This window comes from Babylonia areolata, chromosome 26 (genome assembly GCF_041734735.1).
Source record: "Babylonia areolata isolate BAREFJ2019XMU chromosome 26, ASM4173473v1, whole genome shotgun sequence".
NCBI lineage: Eukaryota > Metazoa > Mollusca > Gastropoda > Neogastropoda > Buccinidae > Babylonia > Babylonia areolata.
Window position 1 is genome coordinate 37540472 of NC_134901.1, and position 22568 is coordinate 37563039.

Below are 22568 nucleotides of genomic sequence, written 5' to 3' on the forward strand. Positions count from 1 at the left end.
GTTATGCTATCCCATGAGGAAAAATGTGGACAAAATTTTAATTGTTGAAACCGCTATAGCCTTCCGTCGTCTGGAACACTTCCTTATGTCAGGAACCTATAGTGTTCCACTGTCCGGAGTGAGTTAACTCACTCAGTACGGCCAGTCCTCTCTTCTCCTCTACACAGATCCCTCGGATGTCCAGTGGGTGTCTGAATGACCCAACCTTTAGCTTCCGTCGTAAGAATTGTGGTATTCTTTGTCAACATTCACCTCTTCAGTATAAGAGCCTTCCTCTTGCAATATTTTGATGATGGTAATTGGGGTGAAACGCTGTTAACGTCGTCTTTTTCGCCGTTCGTATGGAGTAAGTTAAAGAAGAAGGAGAAGGAGACGGAAGACAGAAAGAACAACAACAGACTGCTTAATTTGCCCTTTCTTCGTGATTCAGTGATTTCTGTTCCCTTTCCATGTCCAGTGGTTGAAAGTGTTGTGGTATTAGATTGCACCATTTAGGTATTGTGAGGTATGATTTGTATGATGAGTGTTGTGTTAGGTGTGATTTGCGTGTGTGTGTGTGTGTGTGTGTGTGTGTGTGTGTTTGTGTGTGGATCGATCAATATTCACCACACGACATCTGCTGCTGAAAAAAGAAGAAGAAAAATTGCAGAGCAACATTGAGCATGTTGTACATGGAAAGCACTATGTGAATTAAATGATGATGATGATGATGATGATGATGATGATGATGATGATGATGATGATGATGATGATGATGATGATCATCATCATCATCATCATCATCATCATCATCATCATCATCATCATCATCATCATCATCATTAGCAGTAGTAGTTGTGCTGGTAGTAGTAGTAATAATAGTAGTAGTAGGATTTTATTTGTATTATTATAATTTTTATTGTTGCTTTTGTTATCATTATTATTTGTAGTATCATCAACATCATCATCATTATCATTATTATTAATTTTGTCATTGTTGTTATCATTATTGTCATCATTATCATCATCATCATAATCATTATTATTGCTATAATAATAATAATCATTATTATTATTATTAGTAGTAGTAGTTGTTGTTGTAGTAGCAGTAATAGCATAATTATTATTGTTATTAGTTTTGTTGTTGTTATCATTATTTTCAACACCATCATCATCACCGTCATCATTGTTTCAGAAACCAGACGACGAGGTGTAATTAAAATAATTATTATTATTAGTTTTGTTGTTGTTATCATTATTTTCAACATCATCATCATCACCGTCATCATTGTTTCAGAAACTGGATGACGAGGTATAATTATAATAATTTTATTATTAGTTTTGTTGTTGTTATCATTATTTTCAACATCATCATCATCACCGTCATCATTGTTTCAGAAACCGGATGACGAGGTGTAATTATAATAATAATTATTATTAATTTTGTCGTTGTTATCATTATTTTCAACATCATCATCATCACCGTCATCATTGTTTCAGAAACTGGACGACGAGGTGTAATTATAATAATTATTATTATTAATTTTGTCGTTGTTATCATTATTTTCAACATCATCATCATCACCGTCATCATTGTTTCAGAAACCAGACGACGAGGTGTAATTATAATAATTATTATTATTAGTTTTGTTGTTGTTATCATTATTTTCAACATCATCATCATCACCGTCATCATTGTTTCAGAAACCAGACGACGAGGTGCGGACGAAGATGGGCGACTTCCTGCACACCTACCTCCAGCGGCGCTTCCCAACGCCCCAGATGGTCGCGGAGTGGGCCTACAACCTGGACGACGCCTGTCAGCGCTATGCCGCCCAAGACGACGCCATCAACCTCTTCTGGAACGTCCTCGTGGAAGAGGTCAGGGGCTCGGGGGTCAGGGGTCGGCAGTGATGTGTCGGGGAAGTGGATGTTGTTGTTGACTTATTCTTCTTCTGCTTTCCGTTACATTACCAACATCGACTTGCCAATGACTCTGTTGTGGTTCATGCATGCTGGGCATTTTCGTGTCTCCATAACCCACCGAACACTGACATGGATTACAGGTTATTTAACGTGCATATTTGATCTTCTGTGTGCGTATACACGCGAAGGGGGTTCAGGCACTAGCTGGTCTGCACATATCGGAATTCGGGGAGATCGGAAAAATCTCCACCCTTTACCAACCAGGCACTGTTACCGAGATTCGAACCCGGGACCCTCAGAGTAAAAGTCCAACGCTTTAACCACTTGGCTATTGCGCCCGTCGTAGTGTACAGTACCACTTGGCTGTTGCGTCTGTCAAGCCACCATTCTCTTCTGGAATGTTCTCGTGGAAGAGGTCAGGGGTCAGTGGTGATGTGTCGAGGATGTTCAGTTCTGGTGGATGTTGTTAATGATTTGTTTGTGTGTGTGTGTGTGTGTGTGTGTGTGTGTGTGCGTGCAAGCTTGGGTGCATTGATCGTGTGTGTCACTTACACAAACGCACATGCATTCAGATACATGCATGTACAGCCACTGTTTATATATATATGTTTTTGTCATCAGTTTTATATGTTTTGAATGTTGTTTGCTTTTAAAGTTTTGGTGTGAAATATCAGTTCTGTTACTTGATATCCTCCATGCCCCCCCCCCCCCCCCCCAAAAAAAAGGAGTAAAATGTTCTTGATTCTTGTCACACACAGACACACACACAGAAACATGCACACACGCACATACACACACACACACACACAGAGTCACACACATACACGACCATGATTACACAAACTTGCACACACACACGCACGCACGCACGCACACACGCACGCACACACACACACACACACACACACACACACACACACACACACACACACACACACACACACACAAAAGAGCACTCCCTCTCTCTGCTTCATTTCCTGAGTCGTACACAGGCAAGCCCACATTCATCCATCCACACTGGTGCTCACACAAATAAGCGCATGCACATTTGCAGAAAAATAATGCAACAAAGAAGAAAAGTATTTTATAACATAAATCCTTTCCCTCTCTTTGATCTTTGAAAACAAGCAGACAAAAAAAGATTTCAGGGGCACTCATACATGAAGGGTATAAATATTTGGAGGGCAATTTAGAATGTTGCCATGAAAAGGTTGTAAACGTCCACAGTGAAGTAGAGAACATTTAAAAGAAACCACTCATATGATAAAATAGATAGCACTTTGCAGAAACGACTTGTGAAAAGCGTTCAAATGTCCCATATAAGATAGAGAACATTCAAAAAGAACTTCTTACATGAGAATTTTTTTTCAAAACCCGTAATAAAACAGAGAACATTTTAAAGAAACCGCATACATGAAAAGTCTTTAAACAGCTTACAAAACTGAGAACATCTCCATTAAAGAAACTGCTGACACGAAAAGTGTTCAAGCATCCCTAATGAAATAGAGAACATTTTAAAGAAACCACTTACATGACAACTGTTCAGCTGCCCCTCCCTACCCTCCCCCATACCCCCTCACCACCCACCTCCCCTGAAAAAAAAACAGTAGCGGAGTGGTGAAAGCGGACTTTCAATCAGAGGGTCCCGGGTTTGAATCTGGTTAAAGGCCTGGTGTGTAAAGGGTGGAGATTTTTTCTGATCTCCCAGGTTGATGTATATACAGATCTGCTTGTGCCTGAACCCCCTTCATGTATATACACAAGCAGAAAATCAAATACGTATGTTAAAGATCCTGTAATCCATGTCAGCGTTTGGTGGGTTGTGGAAACAAGAACTTACCCAGCATGCACACTCCCCGAAAACAGAGTATGGCTGCATACATAGTGTGGTTAAAAACTGTAAAAACCAACTCGTGTACATACGAGTGTACGTGGGAGTTGCAGCCTATGTTCAAAGAAGATGAAGAAGAAGAAGAAAAAGAATTAGCATTAAAGAAAGCGCCATCATGCTCCTTGCAGGCTGACGAGGAAATCTACCACGAGCAGCTGCGGATGATGCACACCCTTCTGACGGAGCTCACGAAGGCCGACGTGGAGCAAGGGAACCTGGGTAAACTGGATCGGGAACTCTTCCGATCCACCCTGGCGTCAGCCCTGCTGAGCATTGACGACGAAGCGTTGGCGGCGGTCGTTCAGGCCGCCGAGACTGAGCTGGAGGAGAAGGACATGCAGGAAGTGGATTACAAGAACCTGTTCACTGAGGTGTGTATGTGTTTGTGTGGGGTAGTGGGAAGGGAAGGAGGGGGGGGTGTGTCCTTTGATGGGGGCAGAGTGAAAGTAGGATGCCGTTTGATGAAAAGTGTTAGCGTCTGCATGTGATTGTGTGCTTCAGTATGTGTGATGATGTTTGTGTGTACTCGCACCAGAAGACAAATTCCTGTGAATTATCATATCTTTCCTTGCCTTACCTCGTCTTACCTCACCTCATCTCATCATATCTTATCTTATCTTACCTGGTCTTGTGTCGTGTCCTTGATGGAGAAAATGAAAGTAGGATGGGGAGTGATGAAAAGCGTAAGCGTCTGCGTGTGTTAATGGAAGGGGTGTTCGTGTTTCAGAATGTGATTGTGCTTTAACATACGTGTGATGTTTGCATGTTACTGGAGCCAAAAGACAAATTTTCTGTGAATTTGCAGACATTAAAGTTATGCCTTACCTTACCACACATTATCTTATGATGAGAGTACTTATATGGTGCAAACTCCCTATGTTATGATAACAACAATGAAAATGGTACTGGTAGATAGTATTTATATGGAAGACTGCAGACAAAACAGCTCTCTTACCTTACCTTACCTTACCTTACCTTGCCTTATGTATTTGTTGCCTGTGAAGGATGATGATGGCAAGACAGGTCCATTCCTGAACGACCTTACCTTATCTTACTTTACCTGACCTGACCTGACCTGACCTGACCTTATGTGTTTGTTGCTTGTGAAGGATGATGAAGGGAAGACGGGTCCGTTCCTGAATGACTTTACCTTACCTTACCTTACCTTACCTTACCTTACAGTACCTTTTGTTTTTGTTGCCTGTGAAAGATGAAGAAGGGAAGACAGGTCCATTCCTGAATGACTTTACCATACCTTACCTTACCTTATTTTTTGTTTTTGTTGCCTGTGAAAGACGAAGAGGGGAAGACAGGTCCATTCCTGAATGACTTTACCTTACCTTACCTTACCTTACCTTACCTTACCTTATTTTTTGTTTTTGTTGCCTGTGAAGGATGATGAAGGGAAGATGTGTCTGTTCCTGAACGACCTTACCTTACCTTACCTTACTTTACCTTTTGTTTTTGTTGCCTGTGAAGGATGATGAAGGGAAGATAGGTCTGTTCCTGAACGACCTTACCTTACCATACCATACCATACCATACCTTACCTTACCTTACCTTACCTTACCTTACCTTACCTTATGCGTTTGTTGCCTGTGAAGGATGATGAAGGGAAGACGGTTCCGTTCCTGAATGACTTTACCTTACCTTACCTTACCTTACCTTACCTTATGCGTTTGTTTCCTGTGAAGGATGATGAAGGGAAGACGGGTCCATTCCTGAATGACCTTACCTTACCTTACCTTACCTTACCTTTTGTTTTTGTTGCCTGTGAAGGACGATGAAGGGAAGACGGGTCCGTTCCTGAACGACTTTACCTTACCATACCTTACCTTACCTTACCTTATGCGTTTGTTGCCTGTGAAGGACGATGAAGGGAAGACAGGTCCGTTCCTGAACGAGGTGAAGAGGTGGGCCCAGCAGCAGAAGGAGAAGTACATTGCTGACATCAAACAGCAGCTGGGGGATGCCAGGTGAGTGCGGAATTCTTCTTCTTCTTCAACCGCAGTAGCCGAATGGTTAAAGCGTTGGCCTTTCAGTCTGACAATCCCAGGTTCGAATCTCGGTTACGGCGCCTAGTGGGTAAAGGGTGGAGATTATTTTCCGATCTCCCAGGTCAACATATGTGCAGACCTGCTTAGTGCCTGAAACCCCTTCGTGTGTATACACACACAGAAGATCAAATACGCATGTTAAAGATCCTGTAATCCATGTCAGCGTTCGATGGGGTACGGAACAAGAACATACCGAGCATGCACACCTCAGAAAATGGAGTATGGCTGCCTACATGGCGCCGTGAATAAGCAAAACGGTTATACACGTAAAGTGTTTCATGTCTGTCTGAGTGTGTATGTGTGCATGCCTGAAATCTGATTGAAAGACATAGGAAACGAATGATGAGCGCCCAGTGGCAGCCGTCAGTTGGCTCTACCCGGGTAGGCAGCCTGTTGTGAAAATGACCCCATGTTTGTAAAGCGCTTAGAGCTTGGTCTCTGAAAATACACCCCAAAAGGGAGTATGGCTGTCTACATAGGGTAATAAATGGTTATACATGTAAAAACTTACATATCTGTGTGAGTGTGTGTGTGTGCATGACTGAAACCTGACTGAATGACACAGGAAACGGCTGACGAGCGCCCAAAGGCAGCTCTCAATTGGCTCTGCCCAAGTTGGCAGCCTGTTGCGCAAATGACCTGTGTTTGTAAAGCATTTAGAACTTGGTCTCTGACTGAGGATAGGCACTGTATAAGTATCTATATCAATCAATCAGTCGATCTTCTGCGTTCCCCTCTGCAGTACAGCAGGTGGTCCCCAGAGTTTCCCGCGGAGTTCCACCACACGGGGCCAGGTTTACCTCCTCAGCGCACCAAAAGCTGGGCAGAACTGCAGCAAATCCTCTGGTGTCTGCAAACCCATGCCACATGGGCAGTTCATCAGTAGGGGACAGTCTCAGTCTGTAGAGGTGGGAAAGGAGCCTACAGTGTCCAGTTCTGCTGGACGGGCGCAATAGCCGAGTGGTTAAAGCGTTGGACTGTCAGTCTGAGGGTCCCGGGTTCGAATCACGGTGACGGCGCCTGGTGGGTAAAGGGTGGAGATTTTTACGATCTCCCAGGTCAACATATGTGCAGACCTGCTAGTGCCTGAACCCCTTTCGTGTGTATATGCAAGCAGAAGATCCAATACGCATGTTAAAGATCCTGTAATCCATGTCAGCGTTCGGTGGGTTATGGAAACAAGAACATACCCAGCATGCACACCCCCGAAAACGGAGTATGGCTGCCTACATGGCGGGGTAAAAACGGTCATACACGTAAAAGCCCACTTGTGTGCGTACGAGGGAACGCAGAAGAAGAAGAAGTCCAGTTCTGCTGGAAGAGAAGTGACTTGCTGTGCTCTGTTAAAATATGTCCAGAGGGCATCCTCCTCCGATCCAGCTTGGTGTATGTTTATCCATCGCTCTCTGAACTGGCTCATCAGGATTTGATCATGCTTCTCTCTAGGAGATTGGAGGGATGAATGAACGTAAAAAGAGAGAGGTCTGATGCAGAAGAAGAAGAAGAAGAAAAGAGAGAGGGAAAGAGAATAAGAGGTTGAGAGAAATTGGATTTGAGAAATTGGAAATGGTTTATGCATGTGTGTGAATGGGTTCCTGGAAAGGTTAAAAGAGTGGAACGAGAGGATCATTTTTCTGCGTGCATTCAAGGAAAGTTTTACTCTTCATGTGGACATGGAAAAAGTTTGAAGTCCTAAGCCCAGCCTTATACAGTGGATACGAACTCTCTGCCCCAAGAGGCCATAACAGGCAATGGGGACCTTTCACATTAACTCATTCTACCCCAACAGCTACATGCCTGCTACAACTCCCCTAGACCACTGCAGAAAAAAACAGGATGGTTCACTAAAACGGTGAAATTGATGGAGAATTGTTGATTTAATCAGTTAAACAAAGCTTCTTCATTTTCATGCTTCCGGAATTCATAAACGGTTCATTTTAGAATGTGAAATGTACCAAGCAAGAATAAACAAAATTCTTGTACCCGGTCCACAGGGGAAGTAATCATGGTATGAGTTAATTCGTACCTGGAGTAGAATGAGTTAACCATTTTTTTTTTAACCTTCACTGCCTGTTGCAGCCAGGTGACGGTGGAGGAGATGAGGCAGGCAGTGATGGCAGCTGATCAGGCCATAGACCCCCAGGATCTGGAGTGGTACGTCATGTGGACGTTTGGCGTTGACTCCCCTGAGGGCCTGGCTGAGGCCCAGCCCCTGGATGTCTCCAGGGTGGTGGAGAGGCTTCAGAACGGAGGCCTCAGACGAGGGGGAAAGAAAGACTGAGAGGAGATTGCTGTCAGAGGGGGGAAGATAGATTGAGGAGATATTGCCGTCAAGAGTTAGATTGTATTCTTCTTCTTCTGCGTTAGGGACTCAGAGATGCCTACGGTTACAATTTCGCTGCATTTTATTATGCTCAATCGCAGTTTGTTCCAACGTTATGCCATCGTCAAAATTGTTCCAAGTTCATTTTTGACTAGTTAGCATGGTCAGATGTTTTCCTGTTGTAACATTGCCCAGATGATCTGGACCTAACGATCACGAGGCCAGGGCAGTCACTTCTAACTTTGGTCTCACTTAATGCTCAGCTAGTCAGTGCGTGTTTACATTGAAACAGCATTGACTGGACCAATCAGCTTAATCATAGCAGTTACACCGTGTTTCAGGTAGGCCCAAGTGTTTGTATGCCTTGTAGATAAAATGTACGTTTGCTGATGTGGCTTGGAGTCTGAGTGTTCTTACCAAGTTCAAAATGTTCCTCCCAAATTTCCTGATTGTTCCTTCAAACACTGGACTGGGGTTGGCGTCTCTGGGGCCTTGCTCGGCAAGAGGACAAAGTGGACTGATCCTGATGCTTTATAAATGCGGAGTGATATCTTCTTGTTTCTTGTTTTGTCTTGGTTTTGTGTTCATTCTTTTGAATTTTATATATTCTGGGTTTTGGGTGGTATTGTAAATGCCAATGAAATTCGGATCATGATATGTCCATTCTTGGATGGCTATACTAGACTCGTTTTGATTAATTTGTGCATTCGTTTAATTTGTTCGCAGGTGATTGGCTTTTTTCTTCATTTGAGATATCTCTGTATTGAAACAACTGTTGAAAAATATCTTTTAATTGTTGTATTTTTTTCCAAAAAGAGATTTTGCACCAGTGTGTGTTGCTTTTATCTCTCTTGTTCACAGAAATAATTGACAGCGATGTGTCGTTTGTTTCATTTACTCTTTTGTAAAACAAATTTTGTGACAGTGTGCATCATCACTGACCCTTTGTAGGAAGCAAAAGAAAATGGTGACTGAAATGGTTGGATGACCTGTTGCCAAAATGGCAGACCTGTCATTTGTCAGAAATTGACTAAAATCTATACATCTGTCTACATCTGTCATGGTATGTATGATCATTTTTTTAAAATTTTTATCTTATTAACAGATATGGGAAGATATGACTGATGTCTGTTCTTTCAAAATATGTTATGTTTTATTCTTATTTATTGATTGATTCATTTGTTTATCCGTTTTTGCTCTGAAGACAATCAATTTTATTTTTGTCTGATGCTAGCCCCGATGACAATATTCATAAACTCTGCCCAGAAATCATGTTGAAGACATACTGGTGGGTGACCAGAAATTAGTGGGCACTGCGTTTTGAGGAGACATTACCTTTTGTGAATGATCTTTCCTTGTGAAGGTGGTTTTGCGTTCACTGTCTTTCTTACAGGGTATAACTTACAGACAAGAATTCCCTTTCCTTTTTAAAAGTTAAAAAAAAAAGTTTTATTGGTGTTTTCCTATTGAAAATGTTCTTGGTTTGCCTTCAGTTTTGTGCATGGGTTTGATATTTCTTTGTCTTTTTTTTTTTTTTTTTTTACTGGTGTATTATTCTCAACAAGCAATATTCATCAGTCATAGAACCTTGAAAGGATGATAGTTAACAGTTTTTCTTTAACTCTCTCCATACGAATGGCGAAAGAGACAACGTTAACAGCGTTTCACCCCAATTACCATCATCAAAATATTGCAAACGGAAGGTCTTATACTGAAGAGGTGAATGTTGACAAAGAATACCACAATTCTGATGACGGAAGCTAAAGGTTGGGTCATTCAGACACCCACTGGACATCCAAGGGGTCTGTGTAGAGGAGAAGAGAGGACTGGCCGTACTGAGTGAGTCAATGCGCATGATGGATAAAGGAGCAAATCTTGGGCAGGCCAGTCCTCGACAATGTATGAAGCATAACAGGCAGTATACATTTCTTTAAATTCTGATGACGTCTAGCTCAAGTAAATTACTTTGTATTGGTTTGGGGAAGGAAAGGCGTCTTTGAGACAAATGGAATGGAAATGTCATAAGCACAGTTGGAAATGAGCTTGTGTTCTGTGCATGCAACTTTGTGATAATACTGTTGCCATCCTGATTTATTTATTTATTTATTTATTTTTATCTTCCATGCCCCTTGATGGGTAAAATTATCAAATCAAACTTCTAAAGTGCTTGTGAGAGAACAGAGGGGAGTAGCAACATTGGTGTTTCTCTCTCTTCTTACTTTTTAAAGCAGAGATAAACAGTTGATGTGATTAAAAATCAAGATTTTAATACAGTATTTATTTAAAAAAAAAAAAAAAAAAAAAATCAAGACGTTAAAGCAATACTCTATTTTTTTTTCATTGCATACATTTTAAGATATGTCTCAAGATATGATCATATTTCATGATGCCATTCAATGAGGACATAAGTGTCAGAAGGAGCCTATGTATCATTTTTTCCCCATTATTATTTGATCTGTCTCACAAATGTATACCTCATTTCATATTCCTGTATGCTGAACTGTGTTGTTGTTGGTTTTTTTCCCCCCCCCAACAATTTCCATTCAGACAAAAGTTTACAGAACTGAATAGAATTTGTACATGGGGAAGTGAAGATAGAATACTGCTCTAAACTTTGATCAGTCAACATCAAAATAATATAAGCAGAACAATATGTAATCATCAACACATCAGTTCCAATGTACCTACACATTTTGTAAACCATGAACACATTCCATGTTTTGACATGATGTCTTTTGATCAAAAGAAGCACTTTTATTTATTCATTGTCCGTAAACATGGGGTATGCCAAACAGATATTTTCCATTGTGATGTATTTTGTTTGATGTATTTCTGTGATAAAAGGAACATTTCCTTTATGAATGAATCTCTAAGTCATATTTGCTCAAATTGTTGACTTTCACTAACAGTATTGGTTTATTCAAATCTTGTGCATTTTGAAGATATGTTTTGTGTTTATTAACTGTCTTTTAAATTTTTTTTTATACCTTTCTCTACATATTTCAGGTTGTGGCCTTTCTGAAGTAAATTAATTTTGTTGCGTCTTTGTCATACTTTTGGAAAAAACAACAATGTTGCAATAATGTTGGATCTCTATTTTCCATATACAACTGCTGGTATTATTTCAATGTTCTTTTTCTCAGTATTACTGGTATCAAAGCAATCTTTTGATGGAGTCTTCATTCTCAGTGTGCATAACTGACCTGACCTCATTCTTGTAAGTTTAATTGCGACTATTCTGCTGTGGCTTTCCACAGAAATGTTTTTATTTGGGAATATAGTTAGATGTTGAACGTTTTTGTTTTGTAACAGTTTGTAAATATTTTTGTTTGATGTGTAGTTTTTATGGCGTGATTGTGTTTCAGATACATGGGACAAATTTTTGTGAAAATAAAACTATTTGAAAGTAAACACGTTCACTGAAAATAACATCTGTATGTGTGTGTGCATGTGTCTGCATGGATTTGTTTGTGTGTATGTGTATGTGTACTGTGTAAAATTTCACTGGTGTAATTTCTCAATGTGTCTCTTCAAAGAATATGACAAGATGAAAGCTGCAGAACAGTGTTGACAGGTGTAAGGTTTTCACCCTGTATGGATTCTCCTGTGCTGCTTCAAGCTTCCAGACTGAGTAAAAGCCTTATTGCACACGTCACACACAAATGGTTTACGACCAGTATGAACCAACTTGTGTCTCTTCAAGCTACCAGACTGAGTAAAAGCCTTACTGCACACGTCACACACAAATGGCTTATGACCAGTATGAACCAACTTGTGTTTCTTCAGGTTACTAGACAAAGTAAAAGCCTTACTGCACATGTTGCACACAAATGCTTTATGATTGGTATGAATCAACTTGTGTTGCTTCAAGCCACCAGACTGAGCAAAAGCCTTACTGCATATATCACACACAAATGGTTTATGACCAGTATGAGCTAACTTATGTCTCTCCAAGCTACCAACCACAGTAAAAGCCTTACTGCACACATCACACACAAATGGTTTATGACGAGCATGAATCAACTTGTGTCTCTTCAAGTCGTAAATTTTAGTAAAAGCCTTACTGCATACATCACACACAAATGGTTTATGACCAGTATGAATCAACTTGTGTCTCTTCAAGACATCAGTTTTAGCAAAAGCCTTATTGCATACATCACACACAAATGGTTTATGACCAGTATGAACCAACTTGTGTCTCTTCAGTTTACCAGCCTGAGTAAAAACCTTACTACACACATCACACACAAATGGTTTATGACGAGTATGAATCAACTTGTGTCTCTTCAAGTCGTAAGTTTGTGTAAAAGCCTTACTGCATACATCACACACAAATGGTTTATGACCAGTATGAATCACCTTGTGTCTCTTCAAGACGTCAGTTTTAGCAAAAGCCTTACTGCATACATCGCACACAAATGGTTTATGACCAGTGTGAACCAACTTGTGTCTGTTCAGTTTACCAGCCTGAGTAAAAGCCTTACTGCACACATCACACACATGCTGCCTGCTCTTTTTCTCCACAGCTTCCTTACCAATGTTACTGTCAGCTTTGTCAGGTTTTCTCTGTGCAGTTTTCCTGCCATCATGGTCACAGACATTTCCCACGTTCACGCTGCTGTAGTTACCAGCATCACAATCACCAGGTGTGGAGGATGCAGGTAACACAGCATGCAGTTTCTCACCATGAATATGCATCACATGTACTTTCAAACTGTTGAACAGCACAAAGGAAGCAGAACAACGCTGACATGTGTGACTTTTGTTAAGGGACAGCAGTGACCCAGAAGTGTTGGTAGACTTGATAAGAGGAGTTCTGATTGCTTCAGACGCTAACAGCTGAAGTGTTGTTTCAGTAGTGGCTGAAGTATGAAACGTTCCTTGCTTCTGAAATGAAAATACCAAGAATGACAACTACTGCCAGCAGTAAGACAAACACAACAAATACACCAATAAAAAGAAGTAAACATCAAGTGCAGTGTGCTCAAAGGGGGATAAAAGTTTAAAACAACAAAAACAAATAAGACATTAAAAGAGTGAGACCGGAGATTAGAAAAGAGAGATAAACCACTTGCGGCAGGCCCCTTCTTACTGTCTATAACAGTGCTGAAGCCGTTTTGGGGCACACACGCAGTGCGGAAGGGTGGGGGTAAATCACCCTCTCCTTCCCCACCTGAAGGAAAAAAGTCGGTTCTGACGGTTCAGCTGCAGTAAAGCGAAAGTTAAGTTATGCCTGGAATTTCCCACGTGTAGTAAGATTCGCTGTTGCATCTGCTTGAATGTAGATAATATAAAAAGAAAATAAAGCAGCTCCCCCCCCCCCCCCCACCAACTCCCCCCCCCCCCCCCCCCAGCGCAATGTTGCACATGAGAGAGACAGTTATAAATTATTGAACTGCGTTTTCGTAACGCTACTTTTTCTTCACACTTTCTGGTTTACATCACCATTTCTTAAAAAAAACAAAAAAAAAAAAAACAAAAACAAAAAAAAAAAACATATTCAGCTGTCTCTTTTCTAACATGTGCATGTGCGTGGCTGAGAAGAAAAAGGACAGTAATTTTGTGTCCCTATCAGTTAAACAGACAGGGAAAAAAACTGAACGCTGTTGTGGCACTGTAAGTGATGAATTCCAAAAACAGGTTCCTACAGCACTCTAGGAGATGAAGTCTAGATGGAAACAGAAGACAACATAAAAATTCTAGTGGTGAGTCAGTTTCAAAAGTTTTCTGTTCTGTCGCCCAGACATTGACGCAAATCGCTTGTTGTTGTCTTTGAGGATGAAATAAATGCGGATTGTCACAAACAGCTGCAGGACAAAATCAGGCATAGAATCACATTGTCCAGCAGGGCATGTTAGGTCACGGTCATCAAAATCCTTCTCCATTCGAAGCACCAGTCTTGCCCGACATCTGTCCATGTTCAGTAACTGTTCGGCAGATTTCTTAAATGTTGCTTCCAGTTTTTCCACCTTGGATACAAGAAATGTGCTTGGAATAACAAGTCCCTGGTCTACAAACTGTTTTTCCTTCAGAAAGATTTCTTTCTCTGTCCCTTGCAGAGATCCTGTTAGGAGCCTGTTGCACTCCTTACAAACTTTGCCCTGTATTTTTTTTTGCAATGTACCCTGACACATAAGTTAATACATTCTGCTCCTTGATGTTTAGTTCTTCTCTCGGGAAGCAGAACGCCAGATTTAGAAGAGCTGCATGATCTCCTGTCTGGTACTGCAGAGGGAGAGGAATATCCTGCAGTGGTGCTGCTTCAGCTCTGGCAATGGACTCCAGATTTAACAGGAACTGGTCCCCATCTTCCTGGCAGTTGCTAGCCTTACTCTGCAGCAGGATGGCATCCACCATGACTTGCCGAAGAAAAAGACGGAACTGCCTGGGGTCTGGATTGTCAACATGACCACCTTTCCCCCTGATGACAGAAAAAAGATTTTCAATGCAGTCTTGGTTCAGTCTGCTTGTGAGTAGGAACTTTAGTTGGTAATTGTCGTGCAGGTCCTCCCACAGCTGAAGCATGGAATTGATGGTCATTTTCCATCCGGATAGGCAGGGCAGATGTTTATGACGTCCTGACTGAAGAGATTCAAACCATTTCAGGGCATCTCTGAGGAACTCTTTATGGCCCGAGGTCTCGCTGAAAGCATGGCGCATACTCTGTGAATGCTTAATGTTTCTGCTGTTAAAAGTGTTGAAAAGCTTGTCCATGTGTTCGACGAAGAGTGCAGTTTCAATGGCATCCTGGTCCAGAGCTTTCAGCGTTACCATAGTTGAAATGCCAGCAGCCACAGTGTGCGACATCACCTGGGTGGCATAGCTCACTTTCAGCTTCGCAAAAGCGGGCAGACTGATGTGCTTTTCTGTCAACTTTGGGGCCATGCGCACACTGTTCTGAGCGTCAAGGAAGTAAAACTGGCGGATGTATCCCCATTCGATGTTTTTACCATCCTTTGTAAAGCCAGTCGTGTGCAGGTTGTTCCTCATGCTCTTAAGAAGGTGAGGGGGGTCATACATGGCAAAAATTTTGTTTTCGCGATGCATAAAGTATGGGTGCCCTTCCAAAACACCAAGTCCATTCAGTGCTTTCCTGTTGTTGGAGCCCTGATCACACACAATTGCCTTGACATGCAAACCTAAATCTGTCACTTTGTCCAAACAACGTGTGAGCAGAGACTTGAGCAGGTTGCCATTGATGGGTCCAGTTGATATAAAGTATCTGACTGGCTGCTTCCATGGTTCGACAAGACCACGAACCATGAAAACCGTCACATGATTGGCAGCATACATTGTTCTCTGGTTTCCATAGTCCTCCAAACCCTCTACATAATCTTTTTCCCGATTGTAAGAGAGGCCCTCCTTCAGCGACATTTCATCGAAGACAATGACGCACAGTTTTGCTTTTTCTGAATGCGAGACCTTCCTTTTCAGGGCTTCCAAAATGTTGTCATTAAACCCAGGGAAAATCTCGATTCTCTGCATGGCGCGCCTCAAGGTTGTTAGTGATGGAAGACTGAGAATCCTGCGTAGCAATCTGTAGGCTTTGGGGCTTGAATGAAGCAGTGATAGAGCCAAAGCCTTTTCAGATGATGACCACCGGTGACCCTTTGGTTTCCTGGATGCCATTCGAATCTGAGTAGCTACAAACTGCAATGTAGAAGGGGGCAGGATCGCTGTCAACTCTGAAATAAGTTGAATTTTCTGTTCAGCAAGTACTACCTAGTTTTTCTTCAGGTCCGCCTGTTTCATAGTCTGCAGTTCCAGCCTCATACTCAATCGTCGATACTTCTGTTGAAGAGTTTTTACCTTTTTCCTCAAAGCTCTTTTTTCTGGTGATATGACCAAAGGTCGTCTGCGAGACTTGACAGGTGATGACATAAGTATTGAGACTGGAACGCTGACTGTCCTGGGGAGGGATGAAGCAGAAACTTTCGCTGGGTCAGAGCAGGTAACTTTTGGTTGTGACAAGCTGGATCCTGAAGGGCAGTTAAAGGGCTGTGATGGGGTGGATGTTGCTACTGGCAGTGACAACCCTTGCGATGGTAATACAGATGGAGTTACCAAGGTCCCTTCAAAGGCAGAAACTGTCGTTGGCACTGTTGTATCAAAGGCCAAATCATGCTGATCCATGGGTGATGCTGATGCTGCGATGACGGATGCTGAAAACAGTAAGAACATTTGAGGTCAGGTTCATGCAATACAAGACATCCCCCATAAACACACACACTCTCTCTGTCTCTCTCTCCCGTCTCTCTCTCTTTCTTTCTCGTGTGTTTGTATGTGTGTGTGAGTGTGGGAGGGAGAGGGGGGGTGGGGTGCGTGCGAAAAAAGTGCTAATTAATGATTTCACGATACCTGTTTCCTTTGGTTTCTTTCTTGCTTTCTTTGGTGGAGTTGCCTTGTTTCGCGATGGCAAACGTCTTTTTAATGTGACTTGCTGTGGGCAGTTGGGAACATTGAAGAGGGTGGGTACGGCTTTCCAGTTAAGGCCAAGTTCCTTTTTTTCAGCATTCTTAAACTGTCTGTCTTCAAAGTGATCAGAACACAGAAAACAGTTTCTTTTCACGTGGTCTGCTGTTTTCCTAAGCAGATCTTCTCGTCGGCAGTTTTGCACCCACAGTCGATTTCTGCACAAATAAGTTTAAATTTCAATTTAATTCTCTCTCTCTCTCTCTCTCACACACACACACAACACACAGTTTCTATCTATCTATCTATAATTACGAGCCCTCCACCCCACCCCCCAACCCCCTCCCGCAGTCACGGACCCAATACACTTCCACTTACAAATTTAGAGATCGAGCACCCCAGAATTCCCCTTCAGGAGTATGCCACCCTCCTTGTTCTGAAAACTAGTCACACGTTGTTTTGAAAACAAAATCGCTAATTTCTGCTGGTCTAAAGTCCAAGATCTTTGCAGTCTGATAATATATGATTTACTGACAGTGGAGAGGCAACAAGAAACCAAAACCGAAAGCAGAAATACCGTTGGCCTGTGTGCACACATGCACTACAAATCCCTTCTCAAAAATCAATCCTATTAACACCTTAAGTTACCTTTCTGGATCCTTGGGGAAGCAAAACATTTTCCATCCTTTTTTCCGGGAATGGCTGCAGTTAGGGGCTGCACACCAGGCACTGTTGTCTTTTTTCTTTTTGTCCATTTTTGACGACATTGCTTCTTCTCTCCGCTGTGACTCAATGCCGCGCTTTCCTTTAGTTTGGGCGGGGCAAAGGCAGCTCGTGAATAATGAATGCGTGTTGCGGCGCAGGCTGCCTGGCTTCAGCAATTTCTGCAAGTGGTTAATCTCTCTTTTCTAATCTCCGGTGAGACTTTCAAGGCTCACATTTAACACGCACTTGCTTTCTTATTATTTGAGTATAATTGTACTATGTGGAAAGAACAGGTTTTATTCTTAAAGCTAAATCAGACCTGACATGACAGTCAAAGAATTTCCTGAGAATTTTCATTTATCAAAATCTAAGCACATGCACCACAAATGGTCACAGAATAACATTCTTAAGATGTTCACTGGTAAGAGTGTCAAGTTCTTAGATCAACAGGAGCTATCTGGAAAATTAGATCTCATGTCAACTTTGTAAATTACAACAGCAGCATGCACTCGGTCAAACATTCAAACAGGCAGATATATATATCTGAGTAATGACAGAAGTCACAGCTCTAGAGAAAACATGTAATGTTAAGGAAAGGATGAAAAGGAACTAGGGTGCTAGTCAGGGGGACAATGGGGAGGTTACCTACATCCGGGAGGTTATCGCCCGTAGCTACTTTCGTTTTCTCCGCGTAGGCGGATAGTAGTTTGAACAGGACAGGAACGTCAGACCCCTGCCGGAGTCTGCACTAGTGGGTCACGTTTAAGTATGTGTGATTAACTGTTTCTTACAGCATCTCTTGTTAAACAAATCTGCAGGATCCCAAACCAAAAGTTCTAACCCACCTGGTTATCACCTGCTGGTCTGTTGTCCTCTTCATCCCTGCTGGCGGTGGACTCAGATCTGACTGCACTACCTGTCAGTGCCACTGTCATCACGTCTGTCACTGCTTCAGTCTGCACATCACTGCTGGTGTTTGTTGTGACCGGTTCAGTCTTGATGACATCACTGCTGATGATTGTTGTGACTGGTTCAGTCTTGATGACATCACTGGTGATGACTGTTGTGACCGGTTCAGTCTTGATGACAACACTGCTGGTGTTTGTTACGACTGGTTCAGTCTTGATGAGATCACTGTTGATGTTTGTTGTGGCTGGTTCAGTCTTGATGACATCACTGCTGATGATTGTTGTGACTGGTTCAGTCTTGATGACATCACTGCTGATGATTGTTGTGACTGGTTCAGTCTTGATGACATCACTGCTGGTGTTTGTTATGACTGGTTCAGTCTTGATGAGATCACTGTTGATGTTTGTTGTGGCTGGTTCAGTCTTGATGACATCACTGCTGATGATTGTTGTGACTGGTTCAGTCTTGATGACATCACTGATGATGACTGTTGTGACCGGTTCGGTCTTGATGACAACACTGCTGGTGTTTGTTATGACTGGTTCAGTCTTGATGACATCACTGCTGATGATTGTTGTGACTGGTTCAGTCTTGATGACATCACTGTTGATGTTTGTTGTGACTGGTTCAATCTTGATATCAATGTTGATGTTTGCTCTGACTGGTTCCGTCTGGAAATCAAAGTTCACCTCTGACCTCTTGTTCCAAAGGTTCGGAGGTCGGGAATTCACTGCGTTTGGTGGATTACCTGATGAAGAAGGTGAATCAACACAAGAGACAGATTCATGTTTGATGTCCACTTTCACGCCTTCTAACTTGAAGTGGTGAAACGTATCATCTGTCGCACTGTGATCAGTTGGTTCAGTTTTTATATCTGGGTCACTGTCTGTCTGTATAACAGTGGATGGATTGCTAGTGTCTGTCTCGCAGGGTGTGGCGGAGGTGGTAGGGATCTCAGAGCTGTCATCTGTGGAACACGAAACAGCAGACAGTTACCAGCTGTTTGTCAGTGTTAAATGAAACAAAAGGAAACCACAACCCCCCCCCACCCCCAAAAGAAACAAACAAAACAACAACAAGAGAGGCAAGGCCTTCAAGATTCACTTGTGATACACTTAAAAAAAAAAAATCTAATCGTTAAAATGTGTTCTGTATTTGTTATTATAAAGTTTCGCATTAAAAAAAAAAGAAAAAAAAAAAGAAAAAGAAAAAGAAAAAAAAAAAGTCCTAACCTGATTCGAATTAAGTCCCCTAGTATTAATTACAGAGTAATTTCCCTTTTATACTATCTGCACCAAAACGTTTGCAAAATAAATAAAATTTCCATGCTTAGCAAAAGAAGTTCCTGTTTGAACAGAAAATGATAATAATGACTGCTCTTGTTGTTGGGTCAGAATATCAGATCAAAGTGCCAAGTTTAGAGAATACAAAAAATATAAATATAACAGTAAATGCAGTTTGCATATAATTAAGCTTCATTTTTTTTTTTTTTTTTTGTGCCCATCCCAGAGGTGCAATATTGTTTTAAACAAGATGACTGGAAAGAACTGAATTTTTCCTATTTTTATGCCAATTTTGGTGTCAACTGACAAATTATTTGCAGAGAAAATGTCAATGTTAAAGTTTACCACGGACACACAGACACACGGACACACACACACAACCGAACACCAGGTTAAAACATAGACTCACTTTGTTTACACAAGTGAGTCAACAATAAAAAAAACCCTAAAGTCGAAAAAAAGAAAAAGAAAGGAAATTGTTGTATTGTTCATTCACTCTTCCTTGAACACCACACACCCAAACCAATGTCTGCTTAGTTTCTGACTCTGAGAAAACAATTTACTTCTATCTTGACCGAACCCACATTTGTCACAGTTTGGACCGTATTTCAAATACATGTCTAAAGGAGCTGTCAAAAGCTTGTAACCTGATTTAATTTCTTTTAGAGTTATAATCTGATGATTGCATTCTATTTTCAACTGCATTTGGTCTGTTTTCTTTTTTTGATGTCACAGGTGGAAATGTTTTGTTTTTTTAATGCATAAAAATTATTATCTTTATTTTGAAATGCCTGAACAGTTATCTGCAATCGAAATATTTGGGAAAAAAGCCCACATTCAGAATCCATATTCATTTTCCTTCACAAAATTGTTTACTTTCTTTCTGTATCTGCTATGGTTTTAGTACGAGAATACTTTTAAATTTCTAAATATTTTCCCCAAATCTCAAATTTTCCTGGGAAGGGGGAGAGCACTTTAAAAAAAATCATTTATTATTATTTCTTATTTTACACACACACACACACACACACACATATATATATATATATATTTATACAAAATTCTCTGGCACTGAATGGGTTAAAGATTCAATTTCAGTCTTAAAAAAAGTGAGCTGCTTACAGGTTTGATCCTGTGTCATCCACAGTGGTCCTGCTTCTTCAGCCACATCAATCTCTATCTTCACCTCCGATATCGCCAACTGGTCAGGGTACGCCATTTGGTCACAACATCTGAAATCATACAACAAACACACACACTGAAAAACATTATTGTCACATATTCCTATTTCTCTCTGTGTGTGTGTGTGTGTGTGTGTGTGTGTGTGTGTGTGTGTTGTTATTCATTGCTGCTGCTGTTGTTGCTATTATGTTCTTGTTGATAATGGTTTAAAAAAAAAATTTTTTTTAATTTATGCTCCTGCTCTTCCTTTATGGCTGATTTCCATAAACATGTATTCCATTGCTGACAACATTCTTACTAAGCTGCTGGCATGGCTTCTGATTGTAGATTTTTTTCTTCTTCTAAACATCCCAGGGACCTGTGCTCAATGAATGTGCCAAGTATGCTTTCCATTTTCAAGCATCAGGGAAGCATATCAGAAGCCCTGATTGGAGTCTGATGGCTGATTATTTTTAACTACTTTTAACTGCTACCTTATCAAATTTTGGCCCAACACTCGACTTAATAGTTATCACAGATTGACATAAGTTTTACATTTGGGCCAACAGCAAAGTGAGAGCTGTATTATCAATGGTTTCTCCAGTCAATGGGAAATAATTTACAGCTTAGTCTGTTGTGAAGGACTATGATTCTCAAACTAGGAGGCAAAATTGCACTGGCCCTTAGTGCTGCAGCCTTGTGGGCTAGTTGGCCTTTGGGAACCATCCCAACGCTGACTGTCCTAAAACCCTCTTGGCTGAGAGAGTGGGGATGTAACTTGGGCAAGACACTCTCCACTATAATCAAATTCTAGCCCAAATAGTCAGAACAGCAGTTGCCTCCTCTGCTGTTCTAATGGTCATAGTCGGACACGACTGACTATCATATATATATATATATCAAATTTAATGGTAACTTTGCTCAAGTAGTCCAGTCTTACATATAACATGGTTCATCTTTAAATTATTTCTAAAGGGCAATGCAAAAACAATATGGTCAGCACCTAACCATTTTCGTCACATTTTTTAAATATTTGATTTCAATGATTGAAGAACCTAAGCCACTTTCGCTTCCACCACATACTCACATAACAGGCCTTTTTATTCAACCAGCGATGGGCACAATAGCCGAGTGGTTAAAGTGTTGGACTTACAATCTGTTGGTACAGGGTTCGAATCTTGTTAATGGCACCTGGTGGGTAAAGGGTGGAGATTTTTCCAATCTTCCAGGTCAACATATGTGTAGACCTGCTAGTGCCTGAACAACGGCCCTTTGTGTATACACACGCAGAAGATCAAATATGCATGTTAAAGATCCTGTAATCCATGTCAGCATTTGGTGGGTTATGGAAACAAGAACAAACCCAGCAAGCACCCCCCCGAAAACGGAGTATGGCTGCCTACATGACGGGGTAAAAACGGTCATGCACATAAAGCCCACTTGTGTACATACGAGTAAACGTGGGAGTTGCAGCCCACGAACGAAAATGAAGATTCAACCTGCGTGCACAACGCTATATGTTGATACATGGTTAAAATAAACCAAATAAATCATCCACTTTCACTTCTGGTCATTGTGATTGTTCTGTGCTGGCTGCAGATACTGGTGGCACTGGAAGCCGACGTTGATCAACCGCATTTGTCTGATTAATCGTGCTGTTTGATGTGCTGTGCACAAATTTGACGGGCGCAGTAGCCGAGTGGTTTAAGCGTTGGACTTTCAATCTGAGGGTCCCGGGTTCGAATCACGATAACGGCGCCTGGTGGGTAAAGGGTGGAGATTTTTCCGATCTCCCAGGTCAACACATGTGCAGACCTGCTAGTGCCTGAACCCCCTTCGTGTGTATACGCACGCAGAAGATCAAATATGCACGTTAAAGATCCTGTAACCCATGTCAGTGTTTGGTGGGTTATGGAGACACG

General features: G+C 41.5%; 2 protein-coding genes and 1 pseudogene across 3 annotated transcripts in view; 1 reads left to right on the plus strand and 2 right to left on the minus strand.

Annotated features, from left to right (window-relative positions):
- Positions 1-10577, plus strand: part of LOC143300181 (translin-associated factor X-interacting protein 1-like) — a 30872-nt gene extending 20295 nt beyond the window's left edge. The window contains exons 13-16 of the mRNA XM_076613739.1: positions 1684-1860; positions 3925-4167; positions 5666-5772; positions 7933-10577. Of these exons, the coding sequence (XP_076469854.1) occupies positions 1684-1860; positions 3925-4167; positions 5666-5772; positions 7933-8134 (729 nt within the window). The 3' untranslated portion in view covers positions 8135-10577. The remainder of the gene's footprint in view (positions 1-1683; positions 1861-3924; positions 4168-5665; positions 5773-7932) is intronic.
- A 124-nt stretch (positions 10578-10701) lies between these two features.
- LOC143300184 (uncharacterized) lies at positions 10702-12894 on the minus strand (annotated as a pseudogene).
- A 36-nt stretch (positions 12895-12930) lies between these two features.
- On the minus strand, positions 12931-22524 carry LOC143300182 (uncharacterized). 2 transcript variants are annotated; one of them, XM_076613741.1, is made up of 6 exons: positions 22099-22524; positions 20608-20717; positions 18139-19169; positions 17237-17472; positions 16535-16806; positions 12931-13063 (listed from the first exon to the last, which is right to left on the minus strand). In XM_076613741.1, exons 1-6 carry the CDS (start codon positions 22173-22175, stop codon positions 13029-13031), a joined length of 1761 nt encoding a protein of 586 aa, XP_076469856.1. In that variant the 5' UTR covers positions 22176-22524; the 3' UTR covers positions 12931-13028. The 2 variants fall into 2 exon arrangements, with proteins under 2 accessions (XP_076469856.1, XP_076469855.1); XM_076613740.1 differs by lacking the exon at positions 12931-13063 and adding an exon at positions 15899-16338.
- Positions 22525-22568: the final 44 nt, after the last annotated feature.